General features: G+C 43.0%; 1 protein-coding gene and 1 non-coding gene across 2 annotated transcripts in view; one reads left to right on the top strand and one right to left on the bottom strand.

Annotated features, from left to right (window-relative positions):
• Window positions 1-16278, top strand: part of chsy1 (chondroitin sulfate synthase 1) — a 226399-nt gene extending 210121 nt beyond the window's left edge. The window contains 1 exon segment of the mRNA XM_024137752.2: window positions 13782-16278. Coding sequence (XP_023993520.1) covers window positions 13782-15353 — 1572 coding nt within the window. The 3' untranslated portion in view covers window positions 15354-16278.
• Window positions 2829-2904, bottom strand: trnav-uac (transfer RNA valine (anticodon UAC)). The gene has a single exon. It is a non-coding gene; the product is annotated as a tRNA-Val (tRNA).
• Window positions 16279-20661: the final 4383 nt, after the last annotated feature.

Consider the following 20661-nt stretch of genomic DNA (forward strand, 5'->3'; position numbering starts at 1 on the left):
GTCCTTAAGCCATTTTGCCACAACTTTGGAAGTATGCTTGGGGACATTGTACATTTGGAAGACCCATTTGCGACCWAGCTTTAACTTCCTGACTGATGTCTTGAGATGTTGCTTCATTATATCCACATAATTTTCCTTCCTCATAATGCCATTTGCTGTCATTTGCTGCAGTCCCTCCTGCAGCAAAGCACCCCCACAACATGCTACTGCCACCCCCGTGCTTCACGTTCCCCCTTTTTCCTCCAAACATAACTATGGTCATTATGGCCAAACAGTTCTATTTTTGTGTCATCAGACCAGAGGACATTTCTCCAAAAAGTACAATCTTTGTCCCCATGTGCAGTTGCAAACCGTAGTCTGGCTTTTTATGGCGGTTTTGGAGCAGTGGCTTCTTCCTTGCTGAGCAGCCTTTCYGGTTATGTCGATATASGACTAGATTTACTGTGGATATACAGTACATTGGAATTTTTTGTGTCAAGACCTCTCTCATAGTACATTATATACACAGTACATGCAATCCAATGTACATTATACACACAGTACAMGCAATCCATAGTACATTATACACACAGTACATGCAATCCATAGTYCGTTATATACACAGTARACGCAATCCATAGTACATTATACACACACTACATGCAATCCATAGTACATTATACACACAGTACATGCAATCCAWWGTKCATTATACACACAGTACATGCAATCCATAGTKCATTATACACACAGTACATGCAATCCATAGTCCATTATACACACAGTACATGCAATCCATAGTACAGTAGTAGTTGAGTTTAGTGAAGAATTTCCAAGGTATAATATGTACATGCTGCAGTGAGGTGTTTACATGTGTGGGGAGATAAAAATGTGACAATCGGTGGTGTATCACTCTGCAATAGGATACTATTTTCTATGTAGGACATGGACAAAATGTATTTTGATATGCATAGGTGTACCGTCATGAAATCGAGTTTAGGGGTGACCATCAAGTATGAAATATTACCATCTCAAAACTCTAATTTCTCTGGCAGCATCCCACCCCTATATTTTAAAATAAATGTTTTTGAGATGCCTCATATTCTAAATGAGCAATTGGGAAATCAATCATGTTTAGGCTGCTCTGCTGTGTGGATGAATTTCTCTGCAGTCCCCAGCTTTGCTCTACTCTACACCCTATTGATTATTGTGTTGCACATACGCCTTCCGCAATAACATGCCTCCGGGGGAAATGTTGCACGTAACGGAACTTGTGACATTGTTTTTGTCCACGTCGTTCCATATAACTCCTGCAATGCAAATCGTATGAATTCAGAGTTTACAAAAGGTATTTTCCCAAAGTTGTGCAGATGCTGATGTTTTGTTTTGGACATTTATTGTTAGGTAAGCCTGGTCATTACATGGCAGTAGTACAGGTGAGGCAGTAGTACAGGTGAGGCAGTAGTACAGGTGAGGCAGTGGTACAGGTGAGGCAGTAGTACAGGTGAGGCGTAGTACAGGTGAGGCAGTAGTACAGGTGAGGCAGTAGTACAGGTGAGGCAGTAGTACAGGTGAGGCAGTAGTACAGGTGAGGCAGTAGTACTGTTTAGGCAGTAGTACAGGTGAAAACGGTCATTTGTGAGCCTGTAGGTTTCAAGATGACTTGTAGATTACCTTTTCTTATTGGAACTCTGCCAATTTAACGACCAAGCAACATGACCCCAGGCCTTCAGACAGAAGTAATTAATCCTCCTTCCTGTATGTGTAAAGCCTCACTTTTCCGTTAGTTATCACTTTGAACTGTCTCGGGAACCAGCAAAATACAATTCACTTCTCTCATCATCTTTCCATTTGTGTGGGCGATACTAATTGTCAAGGGAKCACAAATGAGATACAAATTATTCTACCAATCCTCCTATGTTACTTGGTAATACGCCGCAATCTGTAGCTGCAGCTAACTCGACAAAAAKAAAAAAAAACATGACGCTAGAACAAATGGGGAGAAAAGCGTAATTGATGTAGCGCGATTGAGCCTGCTTCGCTTTGTCACTCCAAAGCCCTGCCATATGCTGCAGAGACGGGGAGCAGGAAACAAAGCGTGGAACAACAAATGACTCCCGGCTCGTTCCCAACTGCCTTTCTACGTCCTGTTGCCCTCCTTCATCTGACAATTCCAATATCCACAAAGCAACGTCACTGTCAAGCAACAAAGAACTTTTGTTATCTAGCTAGTGAGACTTGGTGAAGGAGGATGGCGTAGATTGTATAGTAGTATAGTAGAAGTGTCGTCTTCTTGTCAATCTCAATGTTGAAAGACTTTCTTACATAGAAACACTGGGATGCAACGTAGCTGTTCCTATGGGGACGCTGTTCCTATGGGGACGCTGGTAAAAGGTCAAGGATAGCTAGAGGGCAGCACCATACTAGTCTTGACGCACGTTGAGCGTCTTAAGAGCGAGGTACCAGAGAGTAGCAGCAGGTGCTGTACATGACATGCCACAGCTGCTTTTCTGTCCCCTCACTGTTGGAGAAGCTGTAAATATTATGCAGCGTGTTGACGCACAGCAGTAGGTAATGCAGATCTCTGTAAAGAGACTGGGAACAGGACGAGACAGACATTTTCATTTGTTCCAAGACAAATCAATGAGCATTGATACTTTTCGCTATCAAAGCCCCTCTCGAGAGTATCCATCCCCAGTGTTCAGAATAGATGTGGTAAATGTAAACAAACATATGCCTCAACACAGTATTGAGGTCTTTTACATTTAGCAGACACTCTTATCCAGGGCAACTTACAGTAGTGAGTGCATATACTTTCCTAAGTRTTTTTTTCATTTTTTTTTTCATACAGGTCCTCTGTGGGAATTGAACCCACAACCCTGGCGTTGTAAGCGCCATGCTCTATCAACTGAGCCACATGGGACCACGGACCATTTCAAACATGCTAGTCTGAGAGAAATGAAGGCCACATACATTATTTTAATGAATTGTGTTTTTTTCCCAGGTGTGTTGGCTAGCATGGGAGAGAGATAGTGAGAAACAACAGCCCTCTCGATTGTCATTAGAAAGAGTAGCTGCATTGCTCACTATTTAATGTGTTTAACGTGGTCCGCCCTGCTTTGTCCTCTCCTGTGTAAATACTCCAGAGTGCTGCCGCTTTGAGACACAATCAGCATTTTCTAAACACAAGGACCGCATGACAGCTATTGATCAGTTAAGTGGGCTGTTCAATTAAAGCGAGGAACTGAGTTGGACRGCGTTCAGGTTTTTTATGTTCGTGCCAAATCACTTCATACAGTAGGAGGTAAGGGATTGTCTTCTCAACGTGCGTATCCCAAATGGCACTCTATTCACCAGATAGTGCATCCCTATTTTCTATATAGTGCACTACTTTTGACCAGGTCAGTGGTCAGAAGTAGTGTACTATAAAAAGGTATAGGGCGCACTATCTAGGGAATAGGGTGCCATTTGGGACGCGATTATTATAGAGAATCAGTATGTAAATATGAAAAACTTCTAAGTGTCTCAGGGAGCATGCTCATATTTTTGGGGGGTCAATGGATCAGCATGTCCCCATTTCCCATGATGCATCAGGCATGTGTCTAAATGGAAGACGCCAGCTGGCAGCATCAGGTGACTCCTACGGGGCAGGTTGCCAGACATATTGGTTGTCATGCTTCCTGAGTGCTGAGASGCAAAAAGGAGCTGGAATCACAGTGGAAACTTGTGTATGCATGAAGTACTGCTACTTCATGCTCCTCAGAATGTCTTGGCCCATTACATGCCATCAGTTACGGTTTACATTTACATTTTACATTTTAAGTCATTTAGCAGACGCTCTTATCCAGAGCGACTTACAAATTGGAACYTTCATACATATTCATCCTGGTCCCCCCATGGGGAATGAACCCACAACCCTGGCGTTGCAAGCGCCATGCTCTACCAACTGAGCCACACGGGACCAGTTCAGGTTCAGCCAAATGATTACCTGAGCTAATGCTTCTAATGCTTCTAATGCACTTATGAGCAGTTTGACCATATCAGTGTGGGATTTATGTTATGCATCATGTACAGTTCACTTATGAGTCTCAAGTTTAGATTTAGAGTTTAAAGATTAAATTGTTTTTTTTTTAATTTTGACAAGGTAATCTTGAAATAAGTTTGTTTTAATTTCATAATTTGTTAAAAGCCTGTTCCCCTTATTCAATTAAATACATAATGCCATGTCCGAATAGCCGTACTTGCGTTCTAAATACTAATCATTTTGGGTATGCGAAAACCAAACGTTTTATAGTATGTCAAATWWAAAAAAATGTATGCTTTAAATGCCAGGATTTCATACTCATATCAGCTTTTCAMCTAGTAGAATTTGCTGSACACTATTGAGGAAGATAAATCGTTRTTCCAGATTCACATGTTTTACAACAGTTGATAATCTGATGAATGGATGKACTGTTCCAAAATGAGCSAATGGCGGGAATCAACGTAGTTACGCATTATATTATGCACTCGGTATGGAGGAGCCTAGTGTGTTGATATTTGTTGCTAACTACAGAAAGTATGTTCTGAATAGTATGTAGTACGATTAGTACTTAGTATTTATTTTTAGTCTGGAGTAGGCAAGACAGAAGGCAAATGTCTTTTCAATTAAGATCTGAATATTCTCTCGTTAACTCACAACTTGAACCTTTGTTTAACCCCTTCACCTCGCACAATACTACCTTTAATTTAGCTGATAGAGATCAGATAAAGCCAGCCATTCTGGGATGTAGTCGATGCGCTGTGTCGATATTGAATTAAGTTTGGCTAAGGATATTCTGCTGTTCCCTTGGCAGGGGATAGTACAGCGAGGCTTGACTCAGTAGAGGAATCTGGCTCCAGGAATGTGCCCTGTAACGTCTGGAACATTGGTGTGAGGAGGACGAAGGGAAACGCTGGTGGACAGGCAGCCAATAAGGGATCTCATCCCTAGAGTTCCCAGAATCCAATACCTGCCTGTGTCATAGAACCAGAAGAGGAAATGATACTTTTTTCATGCCGTTAGGAATACTTAAAGGAATTCCATCTTGTGAACTTTACTACTGGCATGCAAAAATAACATTGGGGATTGTATTAACAGAGTAGTAATGAACAAATAGGTTAGAGTGTCGCTGAGGAAACATTGTACTACGTCCATGTTTTCCTGCCAAGTGGTCACAACATAATTAAGAACATACATACAACATTGAAGTGGACCTCACCAGAATARTATTGCATCCCAAATGACACCCTATTCCCTACATAGTGCACTACTTTTGACCAGAGCTCTATGGGCCGTGGTCGATAGTAGTGCACTAAATAGGGAATAGGGTGCCATTTGGGACATAACCTATGTGTGGGCGGCTGAAACCCAACAGGGAACCGCTAGATGAAAGGACCTGGGGAAGTCCTTGAAAGTCAGCAGTATTACCCAGTCGCCTAAAATCCACCTAATTGGAATATCACTGTGGCTTTCTGTAGGATCAGCTGGGTACACCCATTTGGGCATTTGGCTGGGGTGTACACTTGAAAGTTAGAACCAGAAACGGAAAGATCATTATTTGTCTAAAAATTGGGGGTCTTGAAAAGAGAAATTGGGGCCTCACGGGAAAGAAGGGACTGGTTTCTGGTCTAAGTCTGTCGCTGGTAGTGTATGCATATTACATGGTTAGGGCTGCAGCAGTAATATGACATGGTTAGGGCTGCAGCAGTAATATGACATGGTTTAGGGCGTCCCCAGCGAGTAATATTTTGACGATGGTTAGGCTGCATGGCAGTTATATGACAATGGTTAGGGCTGCAGCATGTAACTATGACATGGTTGGGTGCGCAGCAGTAATATGACATGGTTAGGGCTGCAGCAGTAATATGACATGGTTAGGGCTGCAGCAGTAATATGACATGGTTAGGGCTGCAGCAGTAAATGACATGGTTAGGCTGCAGCAGTAATCATGACATGGTTAGGGCTGCAGCAGTAATATGACATGGTTAGGCTGCAGCCAGTAATATGACATGGTTAGGGCTTGCAGCAGTAATATGACATGGTTAGGGCTGCAGCAGTAATATGACATGGTTAGGGCTGCAGCAGTAATATGACATGGTTAGGGCTGCCAGCAGTAATATGACATGGTTAGGCTGCAGCAGTAATATGACAGTTAGGGCTGCAGCAGTAATATGACATGGTTAGGGCTGCAGCAGTAATATGACATGGTTGGGCTGCAGCAGTAATATGACATGGTTGGGCTGCAGCAGTAATATGACATGGTTGGGCTGCCAGCAGTAATATGACATGGTTAGGGCTGCAGCAGTAATATGACATTGGTTAGGGCGCGAGTAATATGACATGGTTAGGGCTGCAGCAGTAATATGACATGGTTAGGGCTGCAGCAGTAATATGACATGGTTAGGGCGTGCAGCAGTATATATGACATGGTTAGGGCTGCACGCAGTAATATGACCATGGGTTAGGGCCTGCTAGCACGTAATATGACATGGTTAGGGCTGCACTGAGGTCACCAGTAACTATGACATGGCCTTATGTGGCCCGTCAGCCCCCTCTCTCTCCATGTTTAAGGGGCTGCAGCAAGCTCAATATGACTATGCCTCGCTCGCGTGCAGTCGCACGTTGATGTGATTATTGTTAGGGACTCAGCAAGTACTCATGGACATTGCGGTTAACGGCCTGCGCCCACAGTATATGACCATGCCCGTTAGGGCATCACGCCCAGTTAATATTGACATGGGTTAGGGCCGCAGCAAGTTAAATGACCATGGTCTCCGCGCCCTCCCTCGCCGCAGTGACTACCTCACCTCTACGTTCCTAGCTCCTCGGCTCGCAGCCCCAGGCAATGTTTAACTAACCTCCTTCGTCTCCGCCGCCCCTGCAGCCAGTACATATGACTATGGTCAGTTGCTCGCAGCAGCTAATACTGCACATCATGTTAGGGCCCTGCAACGAGCCAGAGTCCGCTAACTACTGCACACACTCGAAACTGCGGTCTCCTGGCTGCCTAGCGCGAAACATCAATCACATGGTAAGGGCTGCGCGCCTCACTATTGCAACCCTCCATGCGTTAGCGGGCAATGCATCCCCAGCTAAATTATGAACAGGGTTACGGGCCTGCATCGCGCAAGTAAGTATAGCGACATCGCGCTCATGCGACTCTAGGCCGCCCTGCCACGCATACCTCCATGCGTCCGTTTCCGCGGCTGCCCCAAGCAGCTACACCCTCTTCTCGCCCCGGGCACGCGTACATACTGACACCCACCAGCCTTCTAGGCCTAGCAGCCCGCCCCACCAGTAACTCCACTCGCACCATCATGATTAGGGGCTGCAACAGTCAGTCGACCGCTCTCCCTCGTTTCGGGCCCGGGACCACGCGCTTGGAACGTCACCGACCGACTCGGTTCCTAGGGCTGCCAGCCGACCATCTCTACTGACCATTGTACTAGACACACGGCGCTATCTCTTGACCGACTGCACCAAGCCTAGTCAGTGAATCTATGCACATGGCTTAGACCACCAGGCCTGCAGCCGTTAATATGACCATCGTTTAGGGCCCTGCCGCAGTAAAAGCTATGACCACCATGGCTCAGGGGTGGCAGTGACCACTCGACCATGGTCTAGGGCTGCCCAGCAGTGATATAGACCGATTTTACGCCGCTCAGCCAGTGATATGATCCCTCGGCTTGCTCTCACACCCCCTCATGACACATGGTTAGTGCCGCTTACCAGCCCAGTAACTTCATGGAATCTCACGCCGGCCTGCACAGCCAGTAACATCGACATGCCGTTAGGCCGCCCCTGCAGCAGCTCAATGACACTGCCGGCTTAGGGCTGCGCACCGCTCAATTCTCCCACCATGGTTAGTGGCTCGCCAGCCAGTAATATGAACATGCGTCTAGGCCAGCCTCAGCGGTCATATCGCATGGTAATAGGGCTGCAGGCAGTTAATACTGACATGGTTAGGACGGCACATCATTTGGCAGTAACTCATGACTCGCCCCGTTTTAGGCCAGTAAATCTGACCATGCGTTAGCGGCTGCAACCATACGGCAACCTCCGTGTGCTCGCTCAGCGCACTCTCCGCGCTCGTAGTGCTCACTTCACTTCGGTCTCAGTGTGTTCCATCCAGGAGCTTAGAAAGTCGGTGACTGCGTATTCCATACTTGCGATTAGAGTTAGTCTGTGTCCCATCAGGACAGTCTAGTGCGGTACTGTCTGCCATGGCTGGATTAGAGTTAGTCTGTCTCCTCACGGCAGTAGAGTCCCGGCTCCGCTGCCCTCATCAGGGATGAATTCTGACGTAACGACGCCCCCCGCGCAGACAACCGCCACCATGCTCAGGCCGCGTCCCCTCATGCACCTACTCCCACCGCGTCCCACCCACTTAGACCGGACCAGACCGCTCATGTGCACCTACCGGAGACTACGGACCCCACCAGGCGAGAACTACGACGCAACAATATGCACCCAAACCTTAGAGCCACTCTCCCCCCCTCGACCCCTCCACCCAGCCCGTATCACGCCCGCCCACGCACCCCCAGAGCCACAGCGGGAATCCTCGAACCATCTCTATATTATCTTTACTTAGACCATCTACACCAGCACTCCCGCTATCATCAAGCAACGTACCACCGAACGCTGGGCAACTAAACCATCACCGATTTTTCCATTTCAAGCGAGTAGAGTAGTACTCCTCCATCTGGAGTAGACTGGTACTGCTCCATCAGGAGTAGAGTGGTACTGTTACATCAGGAGTAGACTGGTACTGTTCCCTTTGGAGTAGAGTGGTACCCCTCATTGGAGTAGAGTGGTACTGGTCCATCTGTAGTAGAGTGGTACTGTTCTCTGTAGTAGATGGTACTGGTCCATCTGTAGTAGAGTGGTACTGTTCCATCTGGAGTAGAGTGGTACTGTTCCATCTGGAGTAGAGTTAGTCTGTTCCATCTGGAGTAGAATGGTACTGTTCCATCAGGAGTAGAGAGGTACTGATCCATCTGGAGTATAGTTAGTCTGATCCATCTGGAGTAAAGAGGTACTGTTCCATCTGGAGTAGAGTTAGTCTATTCCATCTGAAGTAAAGAGTACTTCTCCATCTGGAGTAGAGTTAGTCTGTTCCATCTGGAGTAGAGTGGTACAGATCCATCTGGAGTAGAGTGGCACTGATCCATCTGGAGTAGAGAGATACTGATCCATCGGAGTAGAGTTAGTCTTCTCCATCTGGAGTAGAGTTGGTCTGATCCATCTGGAGTAGAGTGGTACTGATCCATCTGGAGTAGAGTGGTACTAATCCATCTGGAGTAGAGTGGTACTGATCCATCTGGAGTAGAGTTAGTCGGATCCATCTGGAGTAGAGTTAGTCTGCTACATCTGGAGTAGAGTTAGTCTGTTCCATCTGGAGTAGAGTTAGTCTGCTCCATCTGGAGTAGAGTTAGTCTGTTCCATCTTGAGTAGAGTTAGTCTGTTTCATCTGGAGTAGAGTTAGTCGTTTCATCTGGAGTAGAGTTAGTCTTCTCCATCTGGAGTAGAGTTAGTCTGCTCCATCTGGAGTAGAGTTAGTCTGTTCCATCTTGAGTAGAGTTAGTCTGTTCCATCTGGAGTAGAGTTAGTCTGTTTCATCTGGGTAGAGTTAGTCTGTTCCATCTGGAGTAGAGTTAGTCTTCTCCATCTGGGGTAGAGTTAGTCTTCTCCATCTGGAGTAGAGTTAGTCTGCTCCATCTGGAGTAGAGTTAGTCTGTTCCATCTGGAGTAGAGTTAGTCTCCCTCATCTGGAGTAGAGTTAGTCTGTTCCATCTGGAGTAGAGTTAGTCTGCTCCATCTGGAGTAGAGTTAGTCTGTTTCATCTGGAGTAGAGTTAGTCTGCTCCATCTGGAGTAGAGTTAGTCTGTTTCATCTGGAGTAGAGTTAGTCTGTTCCATCTTGAGTAGAGTTAGTCTGTTCCTCTGGAGAGAGTTAGTCTGTCCACTGGAGTAGAGTTAGTCTGCTCCATCTGGAGTAGAGTTAGTCCTGTTCCATCTGGAGTAGAGTTAGTCTGTTCCATCTGGAGTAGAGTTAGTCTTCCATCTGGAGTAGAGTGGTACAGATCCATCTGGAGTAGAGTTAGTCTGCTCCATCTGAGTAGAGTTAGTCTGCTCCATCTGGAGTAGAGTTAGTTTGTTCCATCTGGAGTAGAGTTAGTCTGTTCCATCTTGAGTAGAGTTAGTCTTCTCCATCTGGAGTAGAGTTAGTCTGTTCCATCTGGAGTAGAGTTAGTCTGTTCCATCTGGAGTAGAGTGGTACAGATCCATTGGAGTAGAGTTAGTCTGTTCCATCTGGAGTAGAGAGGTACAGATCCAGCTGGAGTAGAGTTAGTTTGTTCCGTCTGGAGTAGAGATGTACTGATTCATCAGGAGTAGAGTGCTTCCAGAGTGTTTCCAGCGGCCAGGGCCTAAATGCCCGACACGTTTTCCATTTGCTAAATGTTTTCTTGTGGGCCCTCATTTCATGTTGCCAAATTGCTTCTCTGTGCAGTTCTTTCATTCGGAGCTTAAAACCATTAATTTGCCATTTAAGTGCAGTTACGAAAGAGGAAGCTCGGTGCCGTAATGATAAAGAACAGAATCAAGCAGTGCTGCTCGAGGCGCTCCACTTCAGGTGACCCAACATTGGTCGATGTGTTTTATTCTCTGGCTTATTAGTTCTTTGAATAACAGAGTGAATATCCAGGAAAACAGTCAGGCTTTATTAGTTCTCTTTGACTAACAGAGTGAATATCCAGGAAAACAGTAATATCCAGGTCAAATTGCAGATGGCTACTATTTCAGAAGGTGATAATGTAATAAGAAAATAAAACGTTTGGAAGTCAAGCACTATAATAGAGTCATCTTTTTTTAGCACACAGTAAGTTGTTTTGTTTCTCCAACCCCCTTGACTTCAAAACAAATATTCTAAAACAAATGTTATAAACTCCGGAAACCCCTCCATATGTTAATGAAGACACATACCCTACCTCATATAATTATTATACTATGTTAATGAAGACACATACCCTCTCTACATAATATTATCTATGTAATGAAGACACATACCCTACCTATAATATATATCTATGTTTAATAAACACATACCCTACCTCATAATATATATCTATGTTAATGAAGACACATACCCTACCTTCTAATATATATCTGTTAATGAAGACACATACCCTACCTCATATATATATATCTATGTTAATGAAGACACATACCCTACCTCATAATATATATCTTGTTAATGAAGACACATACCCTACCTCATAATATATATCTGTTATGAAGACACATACCCTACTCATAATATATATCTGTTAATGAAGACACATACCCTACTCATAATATATATCTATGTTAATGAAGACACATACCCTACCTCATAATATATATCTATGTTAATGAAGACACATACCCTACCTCATAATATATATCTATGTAATGAAGACACATACCCTACCTCATATTATATCTTTATGTAATGAAGACACATACCCTACCTCATAATATATATCATTGTTAATGAAGACCATACCCTACCTCATAATATTATATCTATGTTAATGAAGACACATACCCTACCTCATATATATATATCTGTTAATGAAGACACATACCCTACCTCATAATATATATCTGTTTAATGAAGACACATACCCTACCTCTAAATTATTATCTATGTTAATGAAGACCATACCCTACCTCATATATATATCTGTTAATGAAGACACATACCCTACTCATAATATATATCATGTTAATGAAGACACATACCCTACCTCATAATATATATCTGTTAATGAAGACACATACCCTACCTCATAATATATATCTTGTAATGAAGACACATACCCTACCTCATAATATATATCTATGTAATGAAGACACATACCCTACCTCATAATATATATCTGTTAATGAAGACACATACCCTACCTCATAATATATATCTGTTAATGAAGACACATACCCTACCTCATAATATATATCTGTTAATGAAGACACATACCCTACCTTATAATATATATCTTGTTAATGAAGACACATACCCTACCTTCATAATATATATCTGTTAATGAAGACACATACCCTACCTTAATAAATATCTATGTTAATGAAGACACATCACCTACCTCATATATATATCTATGTTAATGAAGACACATACCCTACCTCATAATATATATCATGTTAATGAAACACATACCCTACCTCATAATATATATCTGTTAATGAAGACACATACCCTACCTCAATATATATCTGTTAATGAAGACACATACCCTACCTCATTAATATATATCTGTTTATGAAGACACATACCCACCTCATAATATATATCTATGTTAATTGAAGTGAGTGCTTCTTCCAATATGGCTAACAATAGATGCTACACAGCACAGGGAATTGAAAACATCCCTGCACCACTCCAAGCAGTGCATATTGGATCCAGTGATAGGGTGCAGCAGATATGTAATTATCAGTGTAGTTTAATTAACAGCTCAATTAGTCTGGTCGATGGAGAGGGCAAAGGGTAATAATGGCTCACAGCGGAGCCTCTGTCGGCAAACACTGAATTAGCAAGCGGTGTCCTTGTACACATCAGCTATGATTAAAGAACATTGCAATATAACATGGGCTACATGTCTTACTGCAGTTATTGACTGGAATGTAAAAGATAAAGCATATGGGTAGAAATAAGCTGGTTAGTGTTAAGAGGGTCAACATACTATCCCATCTCAACATGTTGTGTAATAGCCTATACCGTATACATTTTGAATGGATGTGTGGACATTTCAATGTCATATTTTCTGGACATTATGTACATCCAAATCTGTTTATTTTACCTCAAGTTGGGGTAAAAGGGAACCAAGTGTTGAACCAGTCAACATCCGTTCTTCTTTAATATGGATTTCGATGAAGCAGTATCTTGTATAGGTTTTGGAAATGACGAATGATCATATTATTTTAGGTCTCCTATCTATCACTTTTTGTGAAGTTGAGTAGGAGCGTATTATGTAGTAAACCTTTGTGCTGCAGAGTCATTTGACACGTCAAATAGCTCAATGTATAAATTGGGCTAAGGAGATTGGAAGTGATTATGGGTTCATGATACTGCTCGTCTCTCTTCTCTTTATCTGGCTATAATCTGTCATGGTCCTTCAATACATTTCTACTAACGATTAACTCTGTGTATGCTTTCAAACAATCCCAGTGTTATTCCGTTTAATTAAAATGATTAAGACAAGGGATAAATATCTTAGCGGAGTAATTGGTTTCTCTAAACCAAAATGATCTCCTTTCTCCTATCTTCCCGGCAATTACCATAAAAACGCACAAATAACTGGGCATTTTCTAGAACCTTTTATCACAACGAATCAAATGGATAATTGACTGCTTCTTGTAATGAACACTTGTGCTCAATTCCATCTTTGAATCTCGCTTGTTTTATTGGGAACCTCTCCTGAGCTCTCCTAGCTGGGAAGCTCTACTGAAAGGCTATTATGACCTAGACAATGTGCTGGTTATCAGTATACCAGTTATTAAGCTTTTACAATCCTTACATTAGGCTATGCTTCAAATGAGTATTCAAAGTAGTACACACATTGAGATCCATTCAATTATCCAAACAACACCTTCTTTGTTCCAGGGAATCTGCCTTTAAATAGATCAGAGGATGAGAGTGTGTTCTCCTATTGTATCCATAGACGTCACACTAGACATTCCATTATCGACTGTGCTGACCATGGTGTATTTTTCTCTTTCCACAGATGCAGCAGCTCTTCTACGAGAATTACGAGCACAACAAGAAGGGCTTCATCCAGGAGCTCCACAGCAGCAAGATCCACAACGCCATCACACTCCATCCCAACAAGAGGCCTGCCTACCAGTACCGGCTACACGGCTACATGCTGAGCCGCGACATCTCCCGGCTACGCTACCGCACCATCCTCCTGCACCGCGAGGGCCTGGCCATGAGCCGGCTCAGCAATACAGAGGTGCAGTGGGAGGATCAACAGCTGGGAGCGCCACCTTCCTACACGCGCTACCAGCCCGCTGAACGAGGGGACGTCATCGAGTGGGACTTCCTCACTGGRCGACATCTGTACTCAACGGGGGAGAACCAGATGCCCCGGCAGGGCCTCGGGAGCCTGCTTCGGGCTGCCCTGGAAGACACGGTGCTRCAGGTCATGGAGATGATCAATGAGAACTCCAAAGCCCGCGGACGTGTTATCGACTTCAAGGAGATCAAGTATGGCTACCGCAGGGTGGACCCCATGCACGGGGCTGAGTACATTCTGGACCTACTACTTCTGTACAAGAAACACAAAGGGCGCAAAGTGACGGTACCTGTTAGGAGGCATGCGTACCTGCAGCAGTCCTTCAGTAGGCCCTTCTTCAGTGAGTCTGAGGAATTGGATGTTGTTGAGCTGGTGGAGGCCATCAACACTGAGTCGCAGTCGTTCTCTTTCCTCTCCAACTCCCTCAAGATATTCTCGCCTTTCCAGTTCTCTGAGTCGACCAGGGAGATGCGCGAACGCAGCCAGAGAAAGGTCAACATCCTGGTCCCGCTGACAGGCAGGTACGACATTTTTCTCCGCTTCATGGAGAACTTTGAGAAGGTCTGCCTGATCCCCAAACAGAACGTCAAGCTGGCCATTATATTGGTGGACAACGACAGCAACCAGGACAGGGAGAAGCACTTGGACTTGATCAAGGAGTACAGCAACAAGTATCCCAAGGCAGACCTGTCTGTCATCCCCATGACGGGTGACTTCTCCCGGGGGCTGGCTCTGGAGCTGGGCTCCTCGCAACTTGACAATGGCACACTGCTGTTCTTCTGTGACGTGGACCTAGTCTTTAACGGGGATGCCCTGCAGCGGTGCAGGCACAACACCATCCAAAGGAGACAGGCTTACTATCCCGTTGTTTTTAGTCAGTACGATCCTAAAATTGTCTACGCCGGCAACACCCCTGACGATAGCAGCTTTGTGTTCACCAAGAAYAGTGGCTTCTGGAGGGATTACGGCTTTGGAATCACCTGCATATTTAAAAGTGACTTGCAAAAAGCTGGCGGTTTTGATACGTCGATCCAAGGCTGGGGGTTGGAAGATGTAGACCTGTTCACAAAAGTGATTAACTCCGGTTTAAAAGTGTTCCGCAGCCAGGAACCAGGAATCGTCCACATTTATCACCCTGTTCAGTGCGACACTAGCCTTGAGCCCAAGCAGTACAAAATGTGCCTAGGGTCGAAGGCAAGTACTTATGCATCTTCGATGCAGTTAGCCGAGCTGTGGCTTGAGAAACACTCAGGGGTAGGCTACAACAGAACTTCCACCTGACATTCCTGCTCTCCGTGGCTCCTCAATGGAGGTTACCTCAGTTCTGCATGAGTGCAGACAGCAATGGACTGTGCGTGCTTCTATGTGAGAGAGAGAAAAAAGACCAAACTGCAGAGAGAAAGAGAGAGAGAGAGAGAGAGAGAGAGAGAGTTCAAGGGTACGCTCAATTATCTTTGGTGCAATTTGTTGTGTTCCTCTGGTGATTTGTTTCGTCAATTCTCTTCAGCGTCTTCCAAAGGACATTGTAATGCCTTTACTCACGGCTTGTTGGGAACTCTGATGTGGTTTGTTTCGTTCCTATTTCCATTGTTATCATGCGATTCACATGTATGCCTCAGGACCACATCTTTTCACCACCTGGCCATCTCCAATGAATGTGTTCTTAGCAGCCTTCCGTTGGATTAGTTGCACAGAGCGCCCCTCGCCTACTGTGAAAAGGACACTGACGACATCACCAGAGAACAAAAAGCAGTAATACTGTTGATAATAATACTGAAACAATGACAATAATGCTAATAATAAATGTACTGAAAGTACCACAAATGTGCTTTAAAGCTCCCAGATGGGAAACAGACTGTAAACTAGAGTTTTCTAATTCATACAAAGAACCGAAAGTACTTCATCCGCAGTATTTTTTAAAGAAGCGTGTGAATAATTTTGATGATTGTATCTTTATTTTCTAGTCAAAATATTTACATGGATTTCAGGTACTGGATACCGTCCAACATTCGCTGTGTTCTTAATCTCATTGCAAAGGCCCACATTGTGTCATTCTGTCTGATATGTGACCATGCTTCAATGAACAAAAAGGCATCTTGTCGCCATTACTTTAGCTTTGTGGCTTAGAAGTCGTTCAGTTTGCTGGCAAGAACAACTAAGGTATATTAAAATGGGTTATTTATAATAAAACAAATGTTGAAATGCATACTTTTCATATCTGTGCTTATTCTAACTTATAACACTGCATTTAAACCAAAAATGGATTTAATATGTGTGTATATACATAAAATATGCGTACAAATTATTATATGAATAACATGCAAATTACAGATACAGTATAGTAAAAAAATAAATATCAAATTGCAGTACTCATCACAAATTCAGCTGTGTATATTTTACCCAAAAAAGTCTATTTTAGTATTGTGTTCATTAGTCCACTGTTGATACAGTCCCAACGGGTTGTGCATGTCAGCAGAACCATTTGAATGATAGAGCACTTTCAGTAAAAATCTTAAGCGTGATGAAGATGCGATTTCAATCATTATGATGTCATTTGTATTATCATCACACTTTTGTATTTGAATTGAAAATGCTCTATCTTGAAAACTTTTTGGGACCATATATCATCAGTGGACTGATGAACAAAATAGTGAAAGATGTTTTTTTTTTTTTTATAAAATATCCTGTACCACTATTTTATTCATTAATTCCAATAAGAACTTGTTTGAAAGCAAACAGACTTCAAACACTGCCTTCAAACAGCTCAAATAGTTTCCCTAATTTATTAATCATGTGCAGTCCTCATCCATCGACGTTATTGATCATTTACTTGTCTATTCCATGCACACCACAAATCAACAACAATCTAACAGTTCCTTTCCAGTATCAATTTTCAACATGGATTTCATATCATCTCCAGTTATACAATTATATGGAGAAGGAACCGTTGTAAGTAATGGTTCATATGACTGTTAGCCACTGGGCACAAACTGGCTAAATCAACGCTGGTTCGATGTATTTTGTCAACGTATTGTGACGTGGAATCTACGTGGAAAATACATTGGATTTGATTTATTCTACATTGTAGAATAWTAGTGAAGACGTCACAACTACCATTTACCATTCTTCTAAATAACAAGTAGCATTATCTTTCTCCTTATTTGTCCAACTTCCTTTTTCTGAAAATGCACATAGCCAAAGGTAGTTATTTAAATGATCTTAATATTCTCCTCCAAATTTAAAATTAAATAAATAAAGGCTTTAAGTCCATCCCAGAAACCAATAATTAGATGTGTTTCAGCAGTTACACTACATAACAGGTCCAAAAAACTAACCCTTGTTATTTTATAGAGGCCAACTAAAAAACCCTAAACCCTTTATTAAATACAGACCCACCATTAACCTTGTATAACAGACACACAACTTAACCCTCATATTACACGAAACCACAACAACCCTTATGAACAGGCCGAACAAACCTAAACCCTTTTATACAGGCCAAACTAACCCCCTAAAACCTTTACAGCCCAACGACTAACCCTTATACAGGCCAACTAACCCTTTTTGCACTACAGCCTCATAACCAACATAACGCCTTTTTATCACAGGCCACACTAAACCTTCTACAGGCCAACCTAACCCATTTATAACAGGCCAACTTAACCCTTTACATCAGGACCAAACTAACCCTTATATACAGAACGCCCAACCCTAAACCCTTATACAGGACCAACTACCCTTATACAGGCCAAACTAACCCTTTACTAGTAGCGCCAACTAACCTTATAATAAGGCCAACTAACCCTTTATCCGCATAAACATACAACGGCGCAACTAAACCCTATACCGCCATAACCTCTATACAGGACCAACTAACCCTTTATAGAAGGCCAACTAACCCTTTTATACAGGACCAAAACTCTAACCTTTATACAGGGCAAACTAACCCTTTACAAAGACGCGAAACTAAACCTCTTTATACAGCCAACTAACTCTTTATAGCAGGGCCAACCTAACCCTTATATACAGACGCCAACTAAGCCCTTTATCAGAGGCCAAACCCTATAACCCTAACCCTTTATACGAACGGCAACTAAACCCTAACCGTTTTATACAGGCCAACTAACCCTACTCAGAACCTACATTATAGCAGGCCAACCAACCCGTTTATACAGACCAACTAACCTTTATATACAGGCCAATAAGCGCCTTTATACAGGCCAACAACCCTTTTCACCAACTAGGCCCATAACCTTTAGCCATCGTTAACTTAACCCCTTTATAAGGCCACCAACTCAACCCTTATGGTAGTACAGACCACAAGCCGAACCCCTTTTATGAACAAGCCGTCGGGGTGTTGAACAGCCAAACTAACCGGCTTTTATACCATAAACTACTTAGTGTGTGATAGGCAAACTGAAACCCTCTTATACACGACCAACTAACCTTTATACAGGCCAACTAACCCTTTATAACATACTTTATACAGGCCAACTAACCCTTAAACAGCACTACGTTTATAGAGAGCCACGAACCTAAGCGCCCTCCTTTAAGAGGCCCAACTAACCCTTTCTTAATACAGGGCCACACTAACGCCTGTTATAGAGCCAACAAAACTAACCTTTATACAGGCCAACTAACCCGTTAATACAGCCAATAAACCTATACAGCTTTTAATACCCTTTACAGGCCAACTAACAGCCTTATAGAGGCCAACCTAACCCTTTTTAAGACCCTTATACAGACCAACTAACCCTTTATACAGACCAACTAACCCTTTAGGCCACTAACCGCTTAATATACAGGCCAAACAAACCCCTTTATACAGCCCAAACTAACCCTTATAATACGACCAGGACCAACTTAACCCTTTATACAGACCAACAACCCTTTATACAGGCCAACTAAACCTTTTATACAGGCCAGGAACAACCCTTTAACAGACCAACTAACCTTTATACAGGCCATAACAACCCTTTATACACGACAATCTAAACCTATAGACGCCAACTAACCCTTATACAGCCAACTAACCCTTTATCACAGACCAAACAACCTTATAACAGGCCAACTAACCCTAACCCTTTATACAGGCCAACTAACCCCTTTAACAGACCAAACTAAACCTTATACAGGCCAACTAACTCCTTTATACAGCCAACTAACCTTTATAGACGCCAACTAACCTTTATACAGGGCCAACTAACCCTATTACAGGCCAACAAACCCCCTTTATACAGGCCAAACTAACCCTTTATAACAGGCCCAACTAAACCTTTATTACAGGCCAACTAAACCTCTTTACAGCCAAACAACCCTTTATAACAGGCCAACTAACCCTTTATCAGGCCCAACCTAAAACCTTTATACAAGCCAACTAAACCTTTATAGAGGCCAACTAAACCCTTTATACAGACCAACTAAAAACCCTTTATTACAGGCCAACAACCCTTTATACAGGCCAACAAACCCTTTATACACCTTTTATTACAGGCCAAACTAAACCTTTTATACATGGCCAACTAACCTTTATACAGGCCAACTAACCCTTTATCAGGCCAATATACCCTTTATACCACAACGCCAACTAACCCTGTTTACCAGGCCCATACAATATACCCTTTATACAGGCCAACCTAAACCCTTTAACAGACCACTAACCTTATACAGGCCAACCTAACCCTTTATACAGGCCAACTAACCCCTATACACAGACCCAACTAACCCTTTATACAGGCCAACTAACCTTATACAGGCCAACTAAGCCTTTATAACAGGCCCAAACTAAACCCTTTATACAGGCCAACTAACCCTTTTATACAGCGCCAACAAACCCTTTATACAGGCAACTAACCCTTTATACAGTACCACAACTTAACCCTTTATACAGGCCATACTAACCCTTTAATAAGACCAACTACCTTTACTTCAACTAAACCTTTACAGGCCAACTAACCCTTTATAAGACCACAAACCCTTTAAACAGGCCAACTACCCTTTATACAGGCCAAACTAAACCCTTTTATACAGGCCAACTAACCTTTTACAGGCCAACCTAAACCTTTTACAGGCCAACTAACCCTTTTGCAGCCAAACTAAACCTTTATACAGACCAACTTAAAGCCCTTTATACAGACCAACTAACCCTAACCCTTTATACAGGCACAACTAAACCTCTTTTAACAGGCCAACTAACCCTTTACACAGACCACTAAACCTTTTAAGCGCCACTAACCCCTTTATACAGGCCAACTAACCCTTTTATACAGGCCAACTAACCCTTTATACAGGCCAACTAACCCTTTATACAGCAACTAACCATTTATACAGACCAACTACACCCTTCTATACAGGCCAACAAACCCTTTATACAGGCCAACTACCCTTTATAAGGCCAACTAACCCTTTATAGGCCAACTAAAACCTTATACGCACTAACACTTACAGACCAAACTAACCCTTTATACAGGCCCAACTAACCCTTTATACAGGCCAACTAACCCTTTATAGAGACCAACTAAACCCTAACCCTTTATACAGGCCAGCCCTGGGAACAGCAATGGAATTCTTGATACTAGAGCTAGTGTAT

This window comes from Salvelinus sp. IW2-2015, unplaced genomic scaffold (genome assembly GCF_002910315.2).
Source record: "Salvelinus sp. IW2-2015 unplaced genomic scaffold, ASM291031v2 Un_scaffold1296, whole genome shotgun sequence".
NCBI lineage: Eukaryota > Metazoa > Chordata > Actinopteri > Salmoniformes > Salmonidae > Salvelinus > Salvelinus sp. IW2-2015.